This window comes from Gastrolobium bilobum, unplaced genomic scaffold (genome assembly GCF_033153095.1).
Source record: "Gastrolobium bilobum isolate Gb01-03AN ecotype WA unplaced genomic scaffold, APGP_CSIRO_Gbil_v1 utg11839, whole genome shotgun sequence".
Lineage (NCBI taxonomy): Eukaryota > Viridiplantae > Streptophyta > Magnoliopsida > Fabales > Fabaceae > Gastrolobium > Gastrolobium bilobum.
The window spans coordinates 259,682-278,395 of record NW_026897141.1 but is presented as its reverse complement, the minus strand read 5'-3'; the positions used below and the strand labels follow the sequence as shown (position 1 = coordinate 278,395).

At 35.2% G+C, this 18,714-nt stretch overlaps 3 protein-coding genes and 1 pseudogene across 5 annotated transcripts; 3 read left to right on the top strand and 1 right to left on the bottom strand.

Moving 5' to 3' along the window:
• The first annotated feature begins 228 nt into the window (after positions 1 to 228).
• Positions 229 to 871, top strand: LOC133304458 (uncharacterized; annotated as a pseudogene).
• Positions 872 to 3,068: 2,197 nt separating this feature from the next.
• LOC133304471 (6,7-dimethyl-8-ribityllumazine synthase, chloroplastic) lies at positions 3,069 to 8,538 on the top strand. 3 transcript variants are annotated; one of them, XM_061504511.1, is made up of 9 exons: positions 3,069 to 3,206; positions 3,810 to 4,026; positions 4,231 to 4,352; positions 5,017 to 5,112; positions 5,710 to 5,805; positions 5,933 to 6,011; positions 6,428 to 6,474; positions 6,584 to 6,643; positions 8,196 to 8,537. In XM_061504511.1, the coding sequence occupies exons 2-9, from the start codon at positions 3,861 to 3,863 to the stop codon at positions 8,232 to 8,234; spliced, it is 705 nt and encodes a 234-aa protein (XP_061360495.1). In that variant the 5' UTR covers positions 3,069 to 3,206; positions 3,810 to 3,860; the 3' UTR covers positions 8,235 to 8,537. The 3 variants fall into 3 exon arrangements, with proteins under 3 accessions (XP_061360495.1, XP_061360496.1, XP_061360497.1); XM_061504512.1 differs by having other exon boundaries at positions 3,174 to 3,206; positions 3,793 to 4,026; positions 8,196 to 8,538; XM_061504513.1 differs by lacking the exon at positions 3,069 to 3,206 and adding an exon at positions 3,300 to 3,344 and having other exon boundaries at positions 8,196 to 8,538.
• Positions 8,539 to 13,222: 4,684 nt separating this feature from the next.
• LOC133304469 (large ribosomal subunit protein eL27) lies at positions 13,223 to 13,840 on the top strand. Its single transcript, XM_061504509.1, has one exon. It carries the CDS (start codon positions 13,264 to 13,266, stop codon positions 13,669 to 13,671), a length of 408 nt encoding a protein of 135 aa, XP_061360493.1. The 5' UTR covers positions 13,223 to 13,263; the 3' UTR covers positions 13,672 to 13,840.
• Positions 13,841 to 14,655: 815 nt separating this feature from the next.
• On the bottom strand, positions 14,656 to 16,961 carry LOC133304456 (pentatricopeptide repeat-containing protein At3g57430, chloroplastic-like). Its single transcript, XM_061504493.1, has one exon. It carries the CDS (start codon positions 16,959 to 16,961, stop codon positions 14,670 to 14,672), a length of 2,292 nt encoding a protein of 763 aa, XP_061360477.1. The 3' UTR covers positions 14,656 to 14,669.
• Between the last annotated feature and the right edge of the window lie 1,753 nt (positions 16,962 to 18,714).

Here is an 18,714-nt window from a genome sequence, read left to right as displayed (position 1 = left end):
CGCATATCAATTCAATTTTAAAAAAAATTCTCCCATTGTTCCAGCTGACAATTTAGGATTGCTTGTTTCACAAATTGATAATAATGTGCGTCTTGATGAAAATTTTGTTCTTCATCTATCTATTGCTGGTTATATGTTATTGATATGAAGATAAGCCAATTCATCTATCTATAATAGAGAAGCCAATTTCTCTATTATACATTATTAATGAACTTTCCAACTAACCTAATGATTCACTTTTGTCAGAGTTTGACAGTACATAACTTCTACTTCGGCGAAGGGTCAGACATGACAGGAGTTCCAACCAAGATGCTGACAGCAAATTGTTCAATGAGAATTACAGTGCATAACCCTGCAACATTTTTTGGCATTCATGTCAGCTCCAAGTCGGTGAATCTCATGTAATCTGAGATTATAGTTGCAACTGGTGAGGTCAGAATTCTTACACTGACCACTACTCTTTGATTTAGAATGTTTGGTTTGAGGGGAACAAATGGAACATATGTAGAAGAGAGCTTTCTGCTTCTGATGTTGATAGTGATCGCCACTCTTATTTCTGTTTAATTCCATGTTCACATACATGTTGATGCAGTTGAAGAAATATTATCAGCAGAGAAAGAGTCACAGAACAGTGTCTGTCAACCTGCAAGGAAGCAAGGTTCCTTTATATGGCGCTGGTGCGAGCTTAGCTGGCTTGGTGGACAATGGGAAAATACCAATGACGCTTTTCTTTGAAGTGAAATCAAAAGGGAGTGTTGTTGGGAAGTTGGTGAGTTCTAAACATAGACAGCATGTCTCTTGCTCAGTCACCATTGATTCCCACAACAACCAACCTATCAAACTTAAAGAGAATGCATGTACATACGTATGAGTGGTTTGGTTTTGGTATAGCTGCAACTAGTTTCTTGTATGCTATTTCAATTCATTCAGGTGGTATGAAAAGGGAAAATTAGTCTATAAATGTAATGGTACAATTTTATTTCTCCTTCCTACTAGCTATTTGTCATTTCCGTTATTGATATCATCTTTCCTTGAACTAAGCTTTTTCCTATTGTCTGTGACAATAAGGAAATGATGACATACATATCAATGTGGACTCGCCTCAGCGATTTTATGAGTAGTTCAACTGGTTTAAACTTGTAGTTCCGGACAAAGTGGAGTAACTATAATTTGACCATTTTCCACTTGAGTAACCCAATAACTTCGTCTCTTTATTCAAGCCTCACTGTCACAGTTAAATGGGTGAGAAAAGCTGTATTATGGAGATTAAATATGGCCCCTAATCTTCCAATTATTTCCTATAATTCTGTATTAGCAGATTACATGAACCAAGACGAAGGATGAGGAGGAACTTAAAAAAAATTCCCAAACATCGTAGAGATAGATGCTTTACCTTAAAATTTGGAATCTTGGTTCCGCAGGCCTTTTCCTTAAAAATTTATGAGTAAATACCTTTTTTTTTTGTAATAAGAGTAAATACCTTTTTTAGTATTAAAGATCAAATAGGCCTCGATAAATTTGTCAAGGATCAAATAGGGCATTCGATACTAGGGTTAGCTGTTCAAAACTCCAAGAAGACATAAGACATACTCAAAACGTCGTTATATTACTTCCACGCTGGACTACTTAACGGTGATTCGGCAAACTAACGTTCCCACACGTGTACTCTGTTAGTTGGGCCGTTAGATGCCAAGTAACAGAAGGACAAACGTGACACTATTTTTGTAGAATTAAGGATCAAAATGAACTTTTTTATTGTTGGGGACCAAAAGGGACTTTGCGAAAATTGTGAGAATGAAAAAGAAAAAGGGTATTTACTCTTTTTCTTTCCTATTCTTCAAAACACCCGGCCGCCGCCACCATGTCTCAAATCTAGCTTCAAGAAATTTATTCCTGGTCACTATCGTAAACAACTGACATTCGACATTCGTCGCTTGACTACTGTTGTTTTCCTAGATGAAAAGAGTCCTATTCTGATTTCAAATCCCTTCTTTTTGACACTGCCTATAAACTCCTTACTCTTTTGCTTTGGTTCCTGCAATTAGACATTCAAACAACATTGGAACAACAGCAAATAATCCAGTCCCTTGTCCATGGTCGCCATTTGCTGTCCGTCGCTGCTGTTTGCCATCTGACATGTCACCCGTTTGTTGCCCGACGTGTTTGCTTGTTTGCTTCCCTCTGAACTTCATTTGGAAACCAAAGAGTGTCCAAGGAACGATGGGTAAAATTGGTTTGTAGAATTTTGGAGTTGCTTCTTGCTTCTGCTTTTTTCAAAAGCCAAAAATTTTGACTTTAAAAAAAAGTAATATTTTGACTTTTTTTGTTAACTTCCTCCGTTAAAAGCTAACATCCAAACAGTAGAAAAATTTCAAAAAAGCACTTTTTTTAATTAATACTAAATAGAGAAAAATAAATACTACTTGTTGATGGATCGTTTGGATGAGTTTTTTTTCTTCACGCTTTTTTTCAAGAAAAAAAGTACTTCTCGTTTTTAGTTCGTTTGGATGTCTGCTTTTAAAAAAAACAAAAGTCACAAAAAAAAGCCAAAAATATATTTTTTCCAGAAACTAAAAATTTTAACTTATAAGAAAAGCAAAACTCAAAAGTTAAATATTTTTTTCAAAAATTAAATATTTTTATATAAATATAAATAGCTTTAACTTTTATAAAAATCACTTTTAAAATAAGGAAGAGATAAAAATTACTTTTTTAAGAAGCGCAAACAAACGGGCTCTAAGTGCAAACAAAAGAAAAAGAGAGGCTAAAGTTAAGCAAAATAAAAAAAAATGTAATTATTTATATTTTAAAATATTTAACGTATTCTTTTTAACTTGGTCAAATTTAAGTACAAACATCAATTTATATAATTTACATCATTTAATTCTCACTTTACTTATTATGCACTGTATCAGATTCTTATTTTTAAACAGTTGTAATATTTTTTTCTTATTAAATATGTTATGGTTGGCAATAATGCAATATAGATTGAGTATCTCAGAAGATATCAAATAAATATATCTTTAACCCCAACTAACCTCTTTTTTTAATTTTATTTTTGCCATTATTGGTTTTCTCCCAAACCAAAAACGCTGCGTTGAAAACTGTTTGATTTCCATTTATAAAATCAAACCATGTTTTTCATCTTTTGCATCTCACTCCGCCGCGCCGTACTTCGCTGCTCGTCGCAGTCCACTCTATTTCCGGTGATTTTCTTAGCTCTCAGTTATTCTTGTTTGTTTATCATGTTACCAAATATATACTTATATAATTGTACTAACTATAATGTATCATTTTCCCCACGTTTGTGGTGTTAGTTAGACTTACTGTTAGGTCTCAAAGAGGTTGACTAATTTGTTTGTTTATTGAATTGTGGCTAATAATTTTATTTTTCCAACTCTTTTGAGCTAAGTTGTGTTCTTCACTTTGGATCTCTGATTCATGTTGTTTTGTTCCGCCATATTCATTGAATATGAGTATTTTGTTGTGCTACTTAGGAATAGTGATTTATTGAACATATTTTTTTTAAAAAAAGAAAATTTTGTTTTTAGAAAATTCTGCTCGGCTAAGCAGGAAGTTAAGAAAGTACTCATTGTTAAGAAAGTACTCAAACGATGGTTGAGATTAAGATTTTACTTCATTATTTTGAAGAAGAAAAGATTAAGGTTAATGAAATCCTGGGTTGAAGATTGTATTCATTTATCCTCTGCTGCATTTTTGTTGGGCTGAACTTTGTTCTATAAATCTTTGTATTTAAACTTAAAACAACAAGATGTTTACTATGTTCACTAGGTGCTTTTTGCCTTCAGATATATACCGTATATACAAGAAGAAGGTGCTCTCATCTTTAGACCAAAAGAATGGCTTTATTTGTTTCTACCGATTGTTTCCTTCCTAACCATCAGTCTCGGCTTGGATTTGTGCATCGTGATGGCCAAGATCGTTCTTGTGGTAGTAGTAATGTTTTACATCTTCAAAAGGCTGCTAAAAGCTCAAGGTCTCTCTCATTTTTGCTTTCTGTGCGAGGTTATATTCTTTGTCCTTTCTGATCTTTTGATGATTGATGTAAAACATAATGAAGAATCCAATTTTTTGATGTTTTGTTTTATTCTGTTCATCAAAGAATAAAAAAATTTCGGGATGCTTTATCCCACTCTTAACTGTGGTCATTCCTTTTTATGATGCATTTAAGCTGTTTTAGTGACTGAACAATTCACTTTCCTTCTTTAGCTTCTGATATTAAGCCACAAGTTGCTGTTCAGAGCAAGGGTCGATCATCCTTTTCACAGACAGCAGCTGTGCGGCATCTTACAGGCTCTGTCACCAGAACCCAGGGACTTCGTTTTGCTGTGGTATGTATTCCACAAACATCAATGCTTAACTATTTCATGCAATGTTTTTAACAGACGACAGACAACAGTCTGTTAGTCTTATATTATTTTCCTGTTTTTGTTTTTCAGTCAGGCAGAATGTGTCTAGGTTCTGTTGTGGTTTATTATTATTTTTTAAATATTTTGGGTGCTGGTTCTCTCGTGATTTATATTATATGCAGGTTTCTGCTCTATTTCTTTAAAAGTATTTTCTTATATGAAATTCTAATTTATATATATATATATATATTAATTTTTTTTAAATTTATATTAGCTTGCCCATTCCTACATTTTTGAAAATTAATTTATCCCGTACCCGTATTCGTACTAGGTATCGTACTGTACCCATTTCTATGCATTGTAGCTTCTTGGTGATTAATTAAGGTTTTGACAATAATGAAAATTTAAAGAAGTGGGAGAATTTTGGAGAGAATGGAAGTTGCAAATAGAATGGTGGTGCGGAGAGGATAAACAACAAAGGTGGGGATATGAAGTAGAGAAACAACATTGTAGTCAATCATGAAGAAGTTATCGCATTCTGCTTCAAGATTTTGCATTTCTTTTCTACTTAAAACCTGATTGTAATCATGAAGATTTTCTGATTGTTTTATGTTTCTTTGCTCACTTCTAAATGCTCTTCTTTTAGGTTGTTGCACGGTTTAATGAAATAATCACCAAGCCGCTCTTGGAAGGAGCTTTAGGTACTTTCAAGAATTATTCAGTTCAAGATGAGGACATTGATGTAAGTAAGCTGCCTTATAAGTTGTTGAATATTAATTTTTTGTAAACTACAATGTTGCTTTTGTATTTTGGCTAGTATTCTGTGGCTTTAATATTTTACTTCTTCTAATGTTTTTATAATGGGTCTACTCTTAGTATCCTTTCTGAAAAAACTTGTTGTTTTACTCACTTTTTCTGTTCTCGATGCATTTGATGTTATTGCCTTGTTCATATTCAGTTTTATTGAAATATGATGTAAAACAAATTATGCATGCTTTTCATAATAAGCTAAAACAAGAGGCCTGTCATTTTTCGCTGCTCTCCTACCCTTCATTTTCAGATTTTTGAAATTTGAAAACATTTATTATTTTCTATCTTAAAACAATCTTTTTATATTTATTTCATCTATGAGTATTGGCTTGGTGCAACTAGTCATAGAATTATGTCTCCATTGGTCATGGTTTTAAACAAAAATTTTATGTGCCATTGCTTTCACTCACAAAAAAAGAATGTTAAATAATATATGAATTGTGGCAGACTTGCCTTGTTCTGAATTTTAGCGTCATTTTCTTTTGCAGTGAATGCTGACAGAAACTTGTTGCTTTCCCCTCTCTCTTAGGTTGTGTGGGTTCCTGGTTGTTTTGAAATTGGTGCTGTTGCAGCAAGACTGGGAAAATCAGGCAAATATCACGCAATCTTATGCATAGGAGCTGTGGTATGATAAATCTTGACAAATAGATGAAAATCTTTTATAGAATTTTTATGATTAATAAGTAACCATTATCTTTATTTATGTTGACTTAATTTGTGCTTCTATTGTGACCAATGTTTGTTGTTAACAGATACGAGGAGATACAACCCACTATGATGCAGTTGCTAATTCAGCATCATCTGGAGTGCTTTCAGCTGGTCTAAACTCAGGTTATATTCTGTTAATGTCAATTGTAATGTGCAGATACAAATAAATCATACTTGAGTATTCAACTGCTGTCTGTTTTCTTGAAAATAAAATATGCATGCTAACATTGGTATGGAGACTTGTCTTTGTAGATCTAGAGTAACATCAGTTGATAGTGAGGTTATTTTATAATTTTTTGTTGTGGTTAAATCAGTAACACTTTACCTGCATAAGTTGACTCTAAGATTGATCTTCACTGAATAAAATACTGAAACTTTTTGTTTCCTCTAGCTAGTGACTATAAGAGAACATTTGATCTTTTTTCTTTTGTTTTTTGGTTGGGGACATTTAATGCTATTGTTAGCACTTGTTATTCCACTTCTTTTTCATTAATTGCCATTAACATGGAAAACTGAAGCATTTTGAAATGACTTTGCAGGTGTTCCATGCATATTTGGTGTCCTAACATGTGAAAATATGGATCAGGTAAGCTTCTGCCATATTATTTGCTGTGAAGGTTATGTAATTATATTCTTTGCTGATGAGAATTGTTATTACTTGGATTTTTATTTGTTCCTTTTTTTGCTATGTGCAGGCTCTAAATCGAGCTGGTGGCAAATCTGGGAATAAGGGTGCTGAGGCTGCGTTGACTGCTGTAAGTTGGTAACTTGATATTGTAAAGTTATTATGCAATAATCATCTCAGAATTTGTATAAAGCTTTCAAAAAATTCATATGCACTGACTGTTGTAGTTTTCTCATGTAGGATATTATCCACCTATCTTTGTATATATCACGAACAACATATTCCAAACCAAAAGTTTAAGTTGTTAGGTGAAGAATCATAAATGGCTTAATACAAATCCAACATGCTCCCTCGTACAAGAGCCTTTGAACTTGAAAATAATGTACACATCGACTTTACTTTGTGCTGAATTTAACTTTTATTTAAAAGAATGGAGTTGACAAAGATCAAATTCGTAACCATTTGATTATAGAGACTATGTCATGTCATGAACCAACCATCCCCAAAAGGTTTGGTTATCAAGTGAAGACTCATGAATTATTTAATTGCATCTCTAACCACATATCTCATCTTTCCTAATGAATTTCCTTTTCTATATAAAAAAAATTATATAAAGGTATCTCTTGAGTTGTGTAAAGTGTGTTTCGAGAAGGAGTAGGTGGACGGTACTTATGGAGTTTACATACTCTAATTGGACTTATTTAGAGCTTCATCCAGCTTTGAGATAAAATGGTTAACCATTTGGAAAAAATTTAGATTGTAACTAAGCTTACGTACTCAACCCCATATCTCAAAATCTCATTCTATTCTAACTTGAGGGGTTGTCATTATGCAACCACTTCTCAACAAGGACAGATGTCGGTGCACAAGTCCCCCTTAGTTGCGAGAGTAGATCTGTGTAGGTGAGGGTCGAGCCATAGGGATAAGGGTAAATTGTACGCAGGTTAACCTTTGTATTTTTGCAAATCTGTATAGGTGAGGGTCGACCCATAGGGATAAGGGTAAATTGTACGCAGGTTAACGTTTGTATTTTTGCATAGAGGCTATTTCTTATACTCAAACCCCTGACCTTTCAATCATAAGGAGTAATCTTACCGCTGCTCCAAGCTCGTACTCATGCAACCACTCCTGTCGTAGTTGTGAAATTGAATTGTGAATTGGAAGTCTGACAAAGAAAATCAAAATAAATTATTACACATTGGGACTTTTAACATTCTGAGTTATTCGTGAGATTTCTTACTACTTGAAGCAGGTATTAGTTGAGCTACAAGCTCATTGGCAGTTATCCTTTATGGTTGATTTCATGAAATGTCAATATTTGTGTTGAGATATATAAAACCATTAATATAGCCTCACCCAATAGCTTAAGCTTTTGGGTTGAATTGGTTCTTTACATAGTATCAGAGCCTCGTGTCCCGAGTTCGATCCTCATCGCCCCCCACTTTCTTTCAAGTGGAATTTCTTTCTTCGCACAAGTAGGTAGGCCTATGCATTGTCCACCTTTCAAGCCCAGTGAGCTTTCGTGTGAGGGGGCGTGTTGAGATATATAAAACCATTAATATAGCCTCACCCAATAACTTAAGCTTTTGGGTTGAATTGGTTCTTTACAATTTGTCTTGCAGCTTGTAACTTTTAACGGGTTAGTTGAACTAATGTTTCATAAACTTTTGTTTGTCGTACAGATTGAGATGGCATCTTTGTTCGAGCACCATCTGAAGTAGTCATAATGTTTGAACCAATCTTGAAGCGCTTTTGTTGGAACGGCGTGTTGATCGCTATTTTCACTTCCAGATGCTTATGTTGTAGTTCAAGGGATATATATTCTCTTATCTTCTGAATCTATCACGGGGTTAAATAAGCAGAAGATTACATTTTTTATTTTTTTTTTAAATTAAGTGTCTGTATTGGCACAGTTGTGGAATCAATTTTATGAAAGTGTCTTTTTGGCGAATAATAGCATTTTAGAATGACATCTCTCTCTCTCTCTTACCCAAGTAACAACACCATTATTAGCAGGGAGTTTTGTACCAGGAAGAACTTTAAATGTGTTACCAGGTTGAATGAGCAAGGAATCGATTTCCCTTTCTTAAATAGATATACCACCTAGAAAACAAAACATTTATCGTCAAGTACTAATTTGGTGTTGCAATGAAATGACCTTCATTGAGGAGTATTCAGCCAAAATTAAAGATAATCAACACGAAAGCTGATTCTTTCACCTCTTGGATCTCCTTCCTTTTTTTTCTCTCTAAACTCCTAAACAAAATCTTAGGGGACGTTTGGTTCAAGTGAAAAGAAAATTTATTAGTGAAATGACCAGGGATCTGCAGAGAAAGTAAGTTAGGTAAGAAAGTTTAAAAAAGTTATTTGGTTGAGCAAAATATTACCGGATAAATTGAGTGAAAATTCTTGAATTCATGTTTGGTTGAAGATAAAATATTGATGAGAAACCAGGATGAAATTACAAAATGCACCCTTTACAATATTATATTCTATACGATATAATGATGCTTAATTCAGAAGTCCGCAAGGTTTGGTGTACGCATTTATTACCAGATGAGATAAACATAAGACAAGAGATATACAGGATATCAACTAAACATGATATACCACATCTTCCAAAATGGTGGAGATGGGTCACTTGTCCGATGTGGTTGGTTGGGTTTTGGAAGCTTGGAATAAAAAAAAATATGAAAAGGGGAAGGGGCTGTGGGTGGCAGGAGGAGGGATGGTGGTGGAGATGGCTGAACGGTTGTGGGCTGCGGTTGGAGAATGGGTCGGGGAAGGAGATGTGGTGGATGTAAGAGAGGTGGGTGGCGGTGAGGGGGGAAGGGGCTGTGGGTGGCAGGAGGAGGGACGGTGGTGGAGATGGCTGAACGGTTGTGGGCTGCAGTTGGAGAATGGGTCGGGGAAGGAGATGTGTGTTAAGGGAGAAACCCTTAAAAGGAGAAAGGAAAGGAAGATGAAGAGGAAAAGAATTATGATATTATTCAAGATGATTCTGAAGAGTATCTCTTTACATGTATTTATACAATTCAACATTAACCAACTAATGTAACTACAAATGCTATCTGTCCATACACGTGTAAGCCATTATTATTCACATGCTTCCTAAGCTAACGCGTTTCAACAACTAATACGTGTCTAAACTACTAACCACTAAGCCACATAATCAGCTAGAAGAACTGAATCCCTTCTCTCACGGTTTGATCTCCTTCGACTTGTAACAATGTGGCGGATGTGAGAGAGGTGGGTGGCGGTGAGGGGTCTTCGATCAAGAAGGGGTTGTGGTGTGGTGGTCTTTACCGCCAAGGTTGAGGGTATTTTTGTCTGCTTTGGCTTGCCCTTCTTGCCATTTAGCCGGCTAACCACAAAATACCACCTTCAAGTTGACTGTTTGAACAGTGACTTTTGCTTGCTTCCTACGACCAAATCTCAAATGCTATGCAAATAGAACAACTGGGAAAAAATTTCAAAACTGTCTACCAAACATGGACGTCTTACTTTGCCAATTTGATTTGCACAGGCAACTATTTGAAAATCCCGAACCAAAAACCACCTTAAGGAAACAGAGCACATGAAATTCAAGTGACACGCACCTTTCTCTTTGACAACCAACAAAGCTGTATCGGGAGCAAGTTACTAGCTTCTCTCAACGGCATCAGATGTCTTTCCCCTGGCAAGGCATTCCACATACTTGCCAACAATACGAATGTTATAAGCATAGCAATTGTTTCAAAGTATGTTGGAAACCAAAATCCAGTAAGAGCACCATACAAGAGCATAAACAGAATAAATATAAGAGGCCGTAGTTCCCAAGGCCACAGAGGACATCAATATTTGTTGAACGGTTGAACCATTTCTAAGAGCTCTGCTAGCTGCTATGTAGAAGCGCTTCCCAACCCAACCACAAATTGGATGAGACTCACCAATGCCAACTTCAGCCAATCACCCATGAGGAAAGGCTCACATCTCCAAAGTAATGAGTATACCAATGGTATATGGAGACAAACTACCCCATGAACAAGAGAAGAATACGACACAAATGAAAGTAAAACCCAATTTAACCCAAAACTTTAACTTGTTAGATGAAATTCATGTCAATGATTTTATATTATATTTTTCTAACACTCTCGTACAAAAGCTCATTGAGTTTGAAGAATGGACAATTACGAGCCTATTTACCTATACATGTAAAACATGTCAATTTAATCAAAAAAACTTAAATAATTAGGTGAAGGTCTATATTATATATCTCTAACAATGCATCAAACAAAAATCAATGCAAAAGATTAAACAAGAACCTAAACAAAATAAGGACTCCCCCATGCATCCTCTACGGATACCCTTTCTTTCTGAAACACATTGCATTATTGCCAGCATTTCTGTGTGATGCGTTTTGGAAAGATATCTGTTTTTTCATATAATGAGTACTTGATAAAATCATCTATCGCACAAGGATTTTAACAGCATATCCATAAAGATAGCAATAAGTTGACAAAATAAAGTAAAATGAAACAATCCACCAAAAAAAAAAAAAAAAAGTAAAATGAAACCAAAAAATGTATATAGAAATATCTCTATATGAGAAATGATACTAAAGAGATACTCACACTAAGAAACATAATGGAGGTCTCTGAAATATGTTGAGAAGCCATTCTGGCATACGGGTTTCAAACATTAACGTCAAAGGCTGTTGAGTAGGGGTGTAAATGGGCTGGGCTGGGCTGGGCTTTGGCCATCCTGGCCCAAGCCTACGTCAAAAAAAGTTCAGCCTATTTGGCCTACTGGCCTATTAAAGGCTTTATTTGTAGGCCAAGCCCGGCCCATTTTCAAAAATAAGAAAGCCTGACATGGCCTACAGGCCTTGTAGGCCTCCCACTATATATACTGAGCAAAAAAATAATTGTATAGGCCAAAGAAAGTTTCATTCATGCATGCACTAGTACTTCTTATAAGAAAAAATTGACAAACAAGAAAGAGTCAACATAATACCTCAGCTCTAGAATGTATATCATAGAGGAATAGAGTCAAAGAAATGGGAAAAATAAGAAAAATACAATTACTGGATGCTGAAATAAAGTCTACAAGAGAATGTCATTCATCTAAAAATCTTTAAACCACCATCAAGACAAGGGAAAGAAGAGTATTATTGAAAGATCTTCATCAGTAACATCATAATCCAGCAAGGTACCCATTGCTCCATGGTATTAAGCTGCAACAGCAAGTAAAATTTGGAGACATTAGACAAGTTTTTCTTTCCTAAAATAAAATAGCACAAAAAGTAAGAGATATTGATATTTGGAACTTTGTGTCTTTGCACATAAAATAAATATTATTTTATTATTTTATTTTAATAAATTAAATAGGCCAGCCTACAAGGCTGTAGGCCGGGCTTGACAAAATTGGCCTATGGCCTATTTATTAAAAACGCTTTTTTATAAGTCTAAGCCTACTCTACTTTTCTGAAAGGCCGGGCCTGGACTGGGCTCAATGTAGGCCGGGCCGTAGGCTGGGCTGGGCCAGCCTGACCCATTTACACCCCTACTGTTGAGCAATTGTGATATATATACGGGAAATAATTATGTTGCATGAGATTATTATCTTATACGACAGAGATAAAGGAATAAATATATTATTTAAAGAAAAAAAAGTGGATCTCACTATCTTATTTCTATTATATAAGATAATTATCTTATGCAACATACGATAAATAGATTCATATATATAATAAAGTTCATTAGTTTCTACTATTTATTGTTTAATTGCTCGTGTTTAATAAAAATAAAATAAATAACTTATTCCAAAATTTTATAATTACGTAAAGTTATTAAATTCATACTAATATGATAGAATTTGCATACTACTTTTTAAAATTATTTCGCTTATTAAAATCTTCACTAACATCTAATGACTTGCGAATATATCATATCAACTCACATTCGTGTTAGTCTCCACCTATGAAGCACCGACACTTCAAGAATCCTGACGTGTTGTGTCCGACACTTTTCGACACTCACCGACATTTCGACACTCCAATACTCGTTGCAAAGACTCAAAAAGATTCAAACGTTATGTTGCGTTGCATTTTGAGTTCCAACTATTAGATTCGATAGATTAGAATTACAATTTTATTGAGTTTAATATAAATATTTGGAATATATTATGTGTTTTTGCAAAATTGATGGGTGTTATAAGTTTAATTTTATTTTTTTGTTAAATTATTGAATACTAAATATAATATAATATCAAAACGTGTCCTAACGTGTCGAAATTTAACAGTTTTTAGAATTAACGTATCGGAGTGTCGTGTCGTATTCCGCGTCCTGCGTCGGTGTCGATGCAACATAGGTCTCCACACCTAGTCTATACTAATACTTAATTTTGTTAAATATAATGTTCCAATAATATGTTATCCGAAGAAAAAAAATTAAAAACAAACAATGAAAATGGTTCCAAAGACAATAAATTTACATCAATAAATAGAAATATATTTCTTTAAAAAAATATATTTGTTTTCAAATAAAGATACGAGGTATGAAAGTAAAAAAAAAAATACGAGTGGTTTACAAAACTAAAGACTCCAACAAATTAAGCCCATATTTTATTATTATAAGGATGGGCCTAGGCCCAATTCAAACAAAAGCATTTGATCTTGCGTATATAAATCAATCAGAATTAGGGTTTCTTAGTTACCTATCAGGTGCAGAACGAACCCTAGAAGCTTAGAGAAGGAGAAAGAGGAGGAAAATGGTGAAGTTTTTGAAAACGAACAAGGCGGTGATCGTGCTGCAAGGGCGGTACGCAGGGCGGAAGGCGGTGATCGTGAGATCGTTCGACGAGGGGACACGTGAGAGGCCATACGGTCACTGTTTGGTTGCGGGGATAAAGAAATACCCGAGCAAGGTTATCAGGAAGGACTCGGCGAAGAAGACGGCGAAGAAGTCGAGGGTGAAGGCTTTCGTGAAGCTCATGAACTATCAGCACATCATGCCAACTCGTTACACCCTCGACGTCGATCTCAAAGACGCTGTCACACCCGATGTACTTCAATCTAAGGATAAGAAGGTCACTGCTCTCAAGGAGACCAAGAAGCGTTTGGAGGAGAGGTTCAAGACCGGGAAGAACAGATGGTTCTTCACCAAGCTCAGATTTTGATTCTCTCTATTCTTGTTTTGAGTATCAGATTTTCTTTTATTATTAAAAGACTAAGGGTTTTTTTTTTATTGCTACTTTTTTTTTTTTTGCAATTTTGTTTGCAATGCGTTATGTTGGGCTTTTATTTTAATATATGAGGTTTTTTAATACATGAGGAAAATGAATGCGATTGTTTGTTTTTGTTTGTTTGTGGATTAGATGCAAATTTTGACATTGAGGGTAACCCTTTCCTATTAATAGGATTTTCAACTCTAATTGATGTTCAACTAGAAATAAGGCTTTGTAATGCAAATTGCTTGTCACAACATCAATCACGGCAAAACGCTATTTTTAATTATGATACATACATGCCTGCGTAAGAAGAATTTTGAGTTGATGTAAATGGTGTACAATGTCTTTAAGAACACACTCATTTTGCAAAGTAAACACTTGATCAACTAGGCTTACACTTCAAGCACAAATGAGTTAAGTTAATGTAGGGTCTATATCCTATAAGAGGGAAGGAAGGACAAGGAAGTATAAAATTCAGTTGAAACAGTATTAGTTTCCTGCCTCTTTTGGCCTCTTTATTGGAGGTATTGGAATCCCTCTTGGATAGGAATTCAATCAGTGAGGATTCCTAATACTTCCCACAACTGTTACACCGCAGTCCCCTCCACAAACAAATAAACATATGTCCATTCATATGAGAAGATTTCTTCATGGATTCAAACGCTGTAATTGTAGAATGGAACTGAAGTTACAACCAGTAGGTGGTCATAAAGGTAAATGCTAGAAATGGCACCCTTCATGATGAATTCTCTTCTATAATCCCATAATTATTATATACGCTTCTTGTGATCACTGACAATAGGTCACATCTCGCAAGCAAAACCTTTTCGGTAATCCTGCATATTTCGAATGAAAGTTGCGCATAACTTAAATAAGTTGATAATCCTTGATAAGGTGTCCGAAGTTGTATGGTTAAAATAGAATAATCCTAAAGTTCAATTCATATGTTAAATAAATATAAAACTGAATTCTGGTTCATAACACATGCACTTAATATTTGTCATCAACTCTTTTAACATAGTGTAGATTTTATCCTTTTGTGGATGCTGTTGATCTCCAGCATAAAACTTATGAACCTCCCCTTTCACAGAAATCCAACTATATCCTGGTTCCTTTCTAATGCCTCGTTTTTTCATCACATCTCTCAAACTAACCGCATCTTCATATAGTCCTGATTCTATGTAAGTGTTGGACAAAAGAACATAAGTAGAAGGATATTCTGGTTGGGTGGATAGAATCTTTTGAGCAGCAGTTTCTCCCAACTCGGCATTTCCATGAATCCTACATGCTCCTAACAAGGTCTGCCAAACCATTTCATTTGGCTCGATTGGCATCCTGCTTATAAATTCCACTGCTTCATCCAATTGGCCAACACGACCTAAGAGATCAACAACACAAGCATAATGTTCCATTTCTGGTACCACACCATAGGTGTCCTCCATTTGATAGAAAATTTCCAGGCCATCCTCTACCATTCCTCCATGGCTACAGGCAAAAAGGATACATAATAATGTAACAGCATTGACCTTTACAACCGACTGTTCCATCTTTCTGAAGAGTTGAAGGGCATCTTCAACAAGACCATGTTGAGCATAAGTGGATATTATGGCAGTCCAAGTAACATTGTCTGGGTTAGATATCCTTTCGAAAATTTTCTTTGCTTCCATCACATTGCCACATTTGGCAAACATGTCAATCAGAGAACTTTCTATGCATGTGTCAGTATCCAAGCTGGCCTTGCATATCAGACCATGAATTTGCTGGCCATATTCTAGTAAACAAAGACCACCGCATGCTGTAATAACACTAGAAAGGGTAAAATGATTGGGTTCAAAGCCTTCATTGCGCATCTTTGAGAAGATGGCCAAGGCTTTCCCCCACTCAGAATATTGACAATATGCAGTCACCATGGTTGTCCAAGATACTATATCTTTCTCTTCCATTCTATTAAATACCTTCTCTCCAGCTTCAAGTGAGTCACATTTGGTATATGCATCAGCAAGGGCATTCGATGCACTAATATTCATCGCATCGAATCCACATTTCAAAGCCATCCCATGAGTCTCCTTTAAGGATGTCAGACACTTCAAAGCAGCAACTGAGTTGAACACACAACAGAATGTGTAAAAATCTGGTTTTATATCATTTTGGCACATTGTTGTGAACAATTTCAAAGCTTCTAATTGAGAACCAGCTTGTGAATAACCTGTTATCATTGCATTCCAAGGTGTGTTAACCAGACAACTTGTGAACTTGGAGTCGAAAAGAACCCGTGCATCAGACAAAGATCCACACTTGGAGTACATATCGATAAGAGCCGTTCCAACCAAAGTATTGCAGTCCAATCCACAATTAGAAGCATACCTGTGAACTTCATGACACTTTTTAATGTCACCAAACTGCCCAACTGCTTTGGAAACACTTATAAAGGTTAAATTATTAGGTGTAACTCCTTCTTCAATCATGTTGATAAAACAATTGAATGCTTGTAGGTGTAGACCATTAGATGTAAATCCTGAAATCATTGCATTCCAAGAGACATTGTTAAGCTCTGTCATGGTGTTGAACACCTTAACCGAACTCTCACTCTTCCCTAACTTTGCATACATGTTAAGAAGAGATGTACCAACAACAGCATGTGTCAGAAAACCTCCGACAACAACTTGGGCATGCACCATCTCACCCAACTCAACCGAATCTAATCCAACACATAACTGCAAAACAGCAGAGAGGGCAAAGCCATCAGGCAACACACCATGGCCCAACATCATGCAAAACAGCTCCACCCCATCATGGTAGTAGCCATGTTCATTCGACGCAACAATCATGACAGTCCAAGAAAACACATTTCTTTGGGACATACCATCAAACACCTTACGAGCAGCAACAAGATCCATACATTTGGAGTAAACATGAGCTGCATGATTCAAAAAAACCAACAAGTCACGGCCACCAAAACCCAATTTTAGAACATGCCCATGAATGCAATTCGCCTGTTTAAGAGACCCATTTTCCTCACAGGCCTTCAAGAGATCAATGAGTGGTCGAATACGGTGGTGTTCATGAGTTTCAGCAGCTGCAACGGGCTTTGTTGATCTGCTTCCGCGGTGGTCCTTTGAAAGCGTTGGAGCCTGCGGCACAAGAAGAATAGGTATAGGCTGGTGTGAATAGGCATTGTTTGTGGAAACACGAGAGAGACGAAAAGGATGGTGCCCGCACTGTGCAACGGAGAAGCTCATGCTGCAAGTGGTGGTCTCTTCATTCCTTTCACTAGTCCCAGAATTTCTCTGTTTCTATGATCTTATCTTCACTAGTGCTGCTGATAAAAAAATAAAAATAAATTATTATTATTATTTAAATAAAGGGGAAGGATATTGTGACAACTAAGTTGTGTTACTACCAAGTGACTACCAATCAATCTCACCATTAGATCGATTATGTTGATCTAACGGTTATATTTATTTCCATCTTTGTATGGTCATGATTTCTCAAATTTAATACTTTATATTTATTTTCACTTTTGTATGGTTATGATTTCCTATATTTAATGCTTTCACTTTAAATATGGGGAATCATGACCATACAAAGATGGAAATAAATATAACCATTGGATCAACATAATCGATCTAACGGTGAGATTGATTGGTAGTCACTTAGTAGTAACATAACTTGGTTGTCACAATATCCTTCCCCATAAATAAAAAATTAGGAAAACATAATATCTTGGAACCAATGTTGTCAAACTCGAGTTTTTACGTAGAAACGGAAATGGATGTTAGAAACGTAAAACGTAGAAACGACACGAAACTTAAAGTTTCTACTTTCTACCACTTAAGGTCAAGATAGATACAAAATTATATATATGCATGTAAAAAAATATCACATAATGAACATGTGTGTTGAGCCACTTATCTATCTAAAAAAGAAAATTATTTTTCATAACCAAGTATTAAAATTAGAAACAGTGATAATCAACAAGTAATGAATAACCAGTCTGCTCTAACTACTTTATACCAATGTTATTAAAACCGGTCTGGTTAATGACCCGGTCGAGATCACTAGGCCACTGGTTCAACCAGTAGGTCATTGGTTCAACCACATGACCCGTTGATTATATATAAATCTATAATTTATATTAAAAAAATTATAAATATACTCAAATAGCTAAAAAAAATAATATAAATTATAAATATTTTAATATAAAAAATAATAAATTATACATTATTGTCTAATAAATGATCAAACAAACACATAATGCTTGTTATATTGGTATTTCAGGTTCGATAAATGATATCTTTAACTATCAAAACAAAATTTCATGCATAGTGCATAACTGAGATAATATTAGTATTGTAGGTAGATAAGTTATGTAAGTTAATAAGTAACAGATCACTCAAATATGTCAATTATGATTTTTTTTATGGATTTTTTTTTTTAAATATTTTTTTTTTAACCCCGGCCGGGTCACCGATTTTTCACCAAAAATTGGCTGGGTCACACCGGATCGTACCGGGTCTGATACTTGACCGATCCAATGTGATAACCGGACTAGTCAGATGATCGGTTCACCGGGTTCCGGGTCAACCCGGCCGGTCCGGTTTTCACAACAATGCTTTATACACTCTGAAGATTTTGTATCATCGCTCATCAGGATATACTTCCACCTCTTTCAATGCACACAATGATCCAAAAACACAAAACGATTCTCATAGCATAACTTATAATAGAATTGCAGTTTTATAAGACATAATTATAAAAAACATATATCCAAACAAAAAGATATTAAGATACTGTGATTTGGGGAAAACAAAAATTAGGTTTTTTTTTAAAAAAAAAATTGCAAATCTTTTTTTAATTAAATTTTTAGTTTTAAGTAAAAACGGTAAAAGTGTACGTTTTTACCGTTTTTATGTGGTGTCTCTATTAATTTTAAGCAATGACAGTTTTTACTTAAGTTTTAACACGTACCACTCTAGTAAAAACGTAAAAACG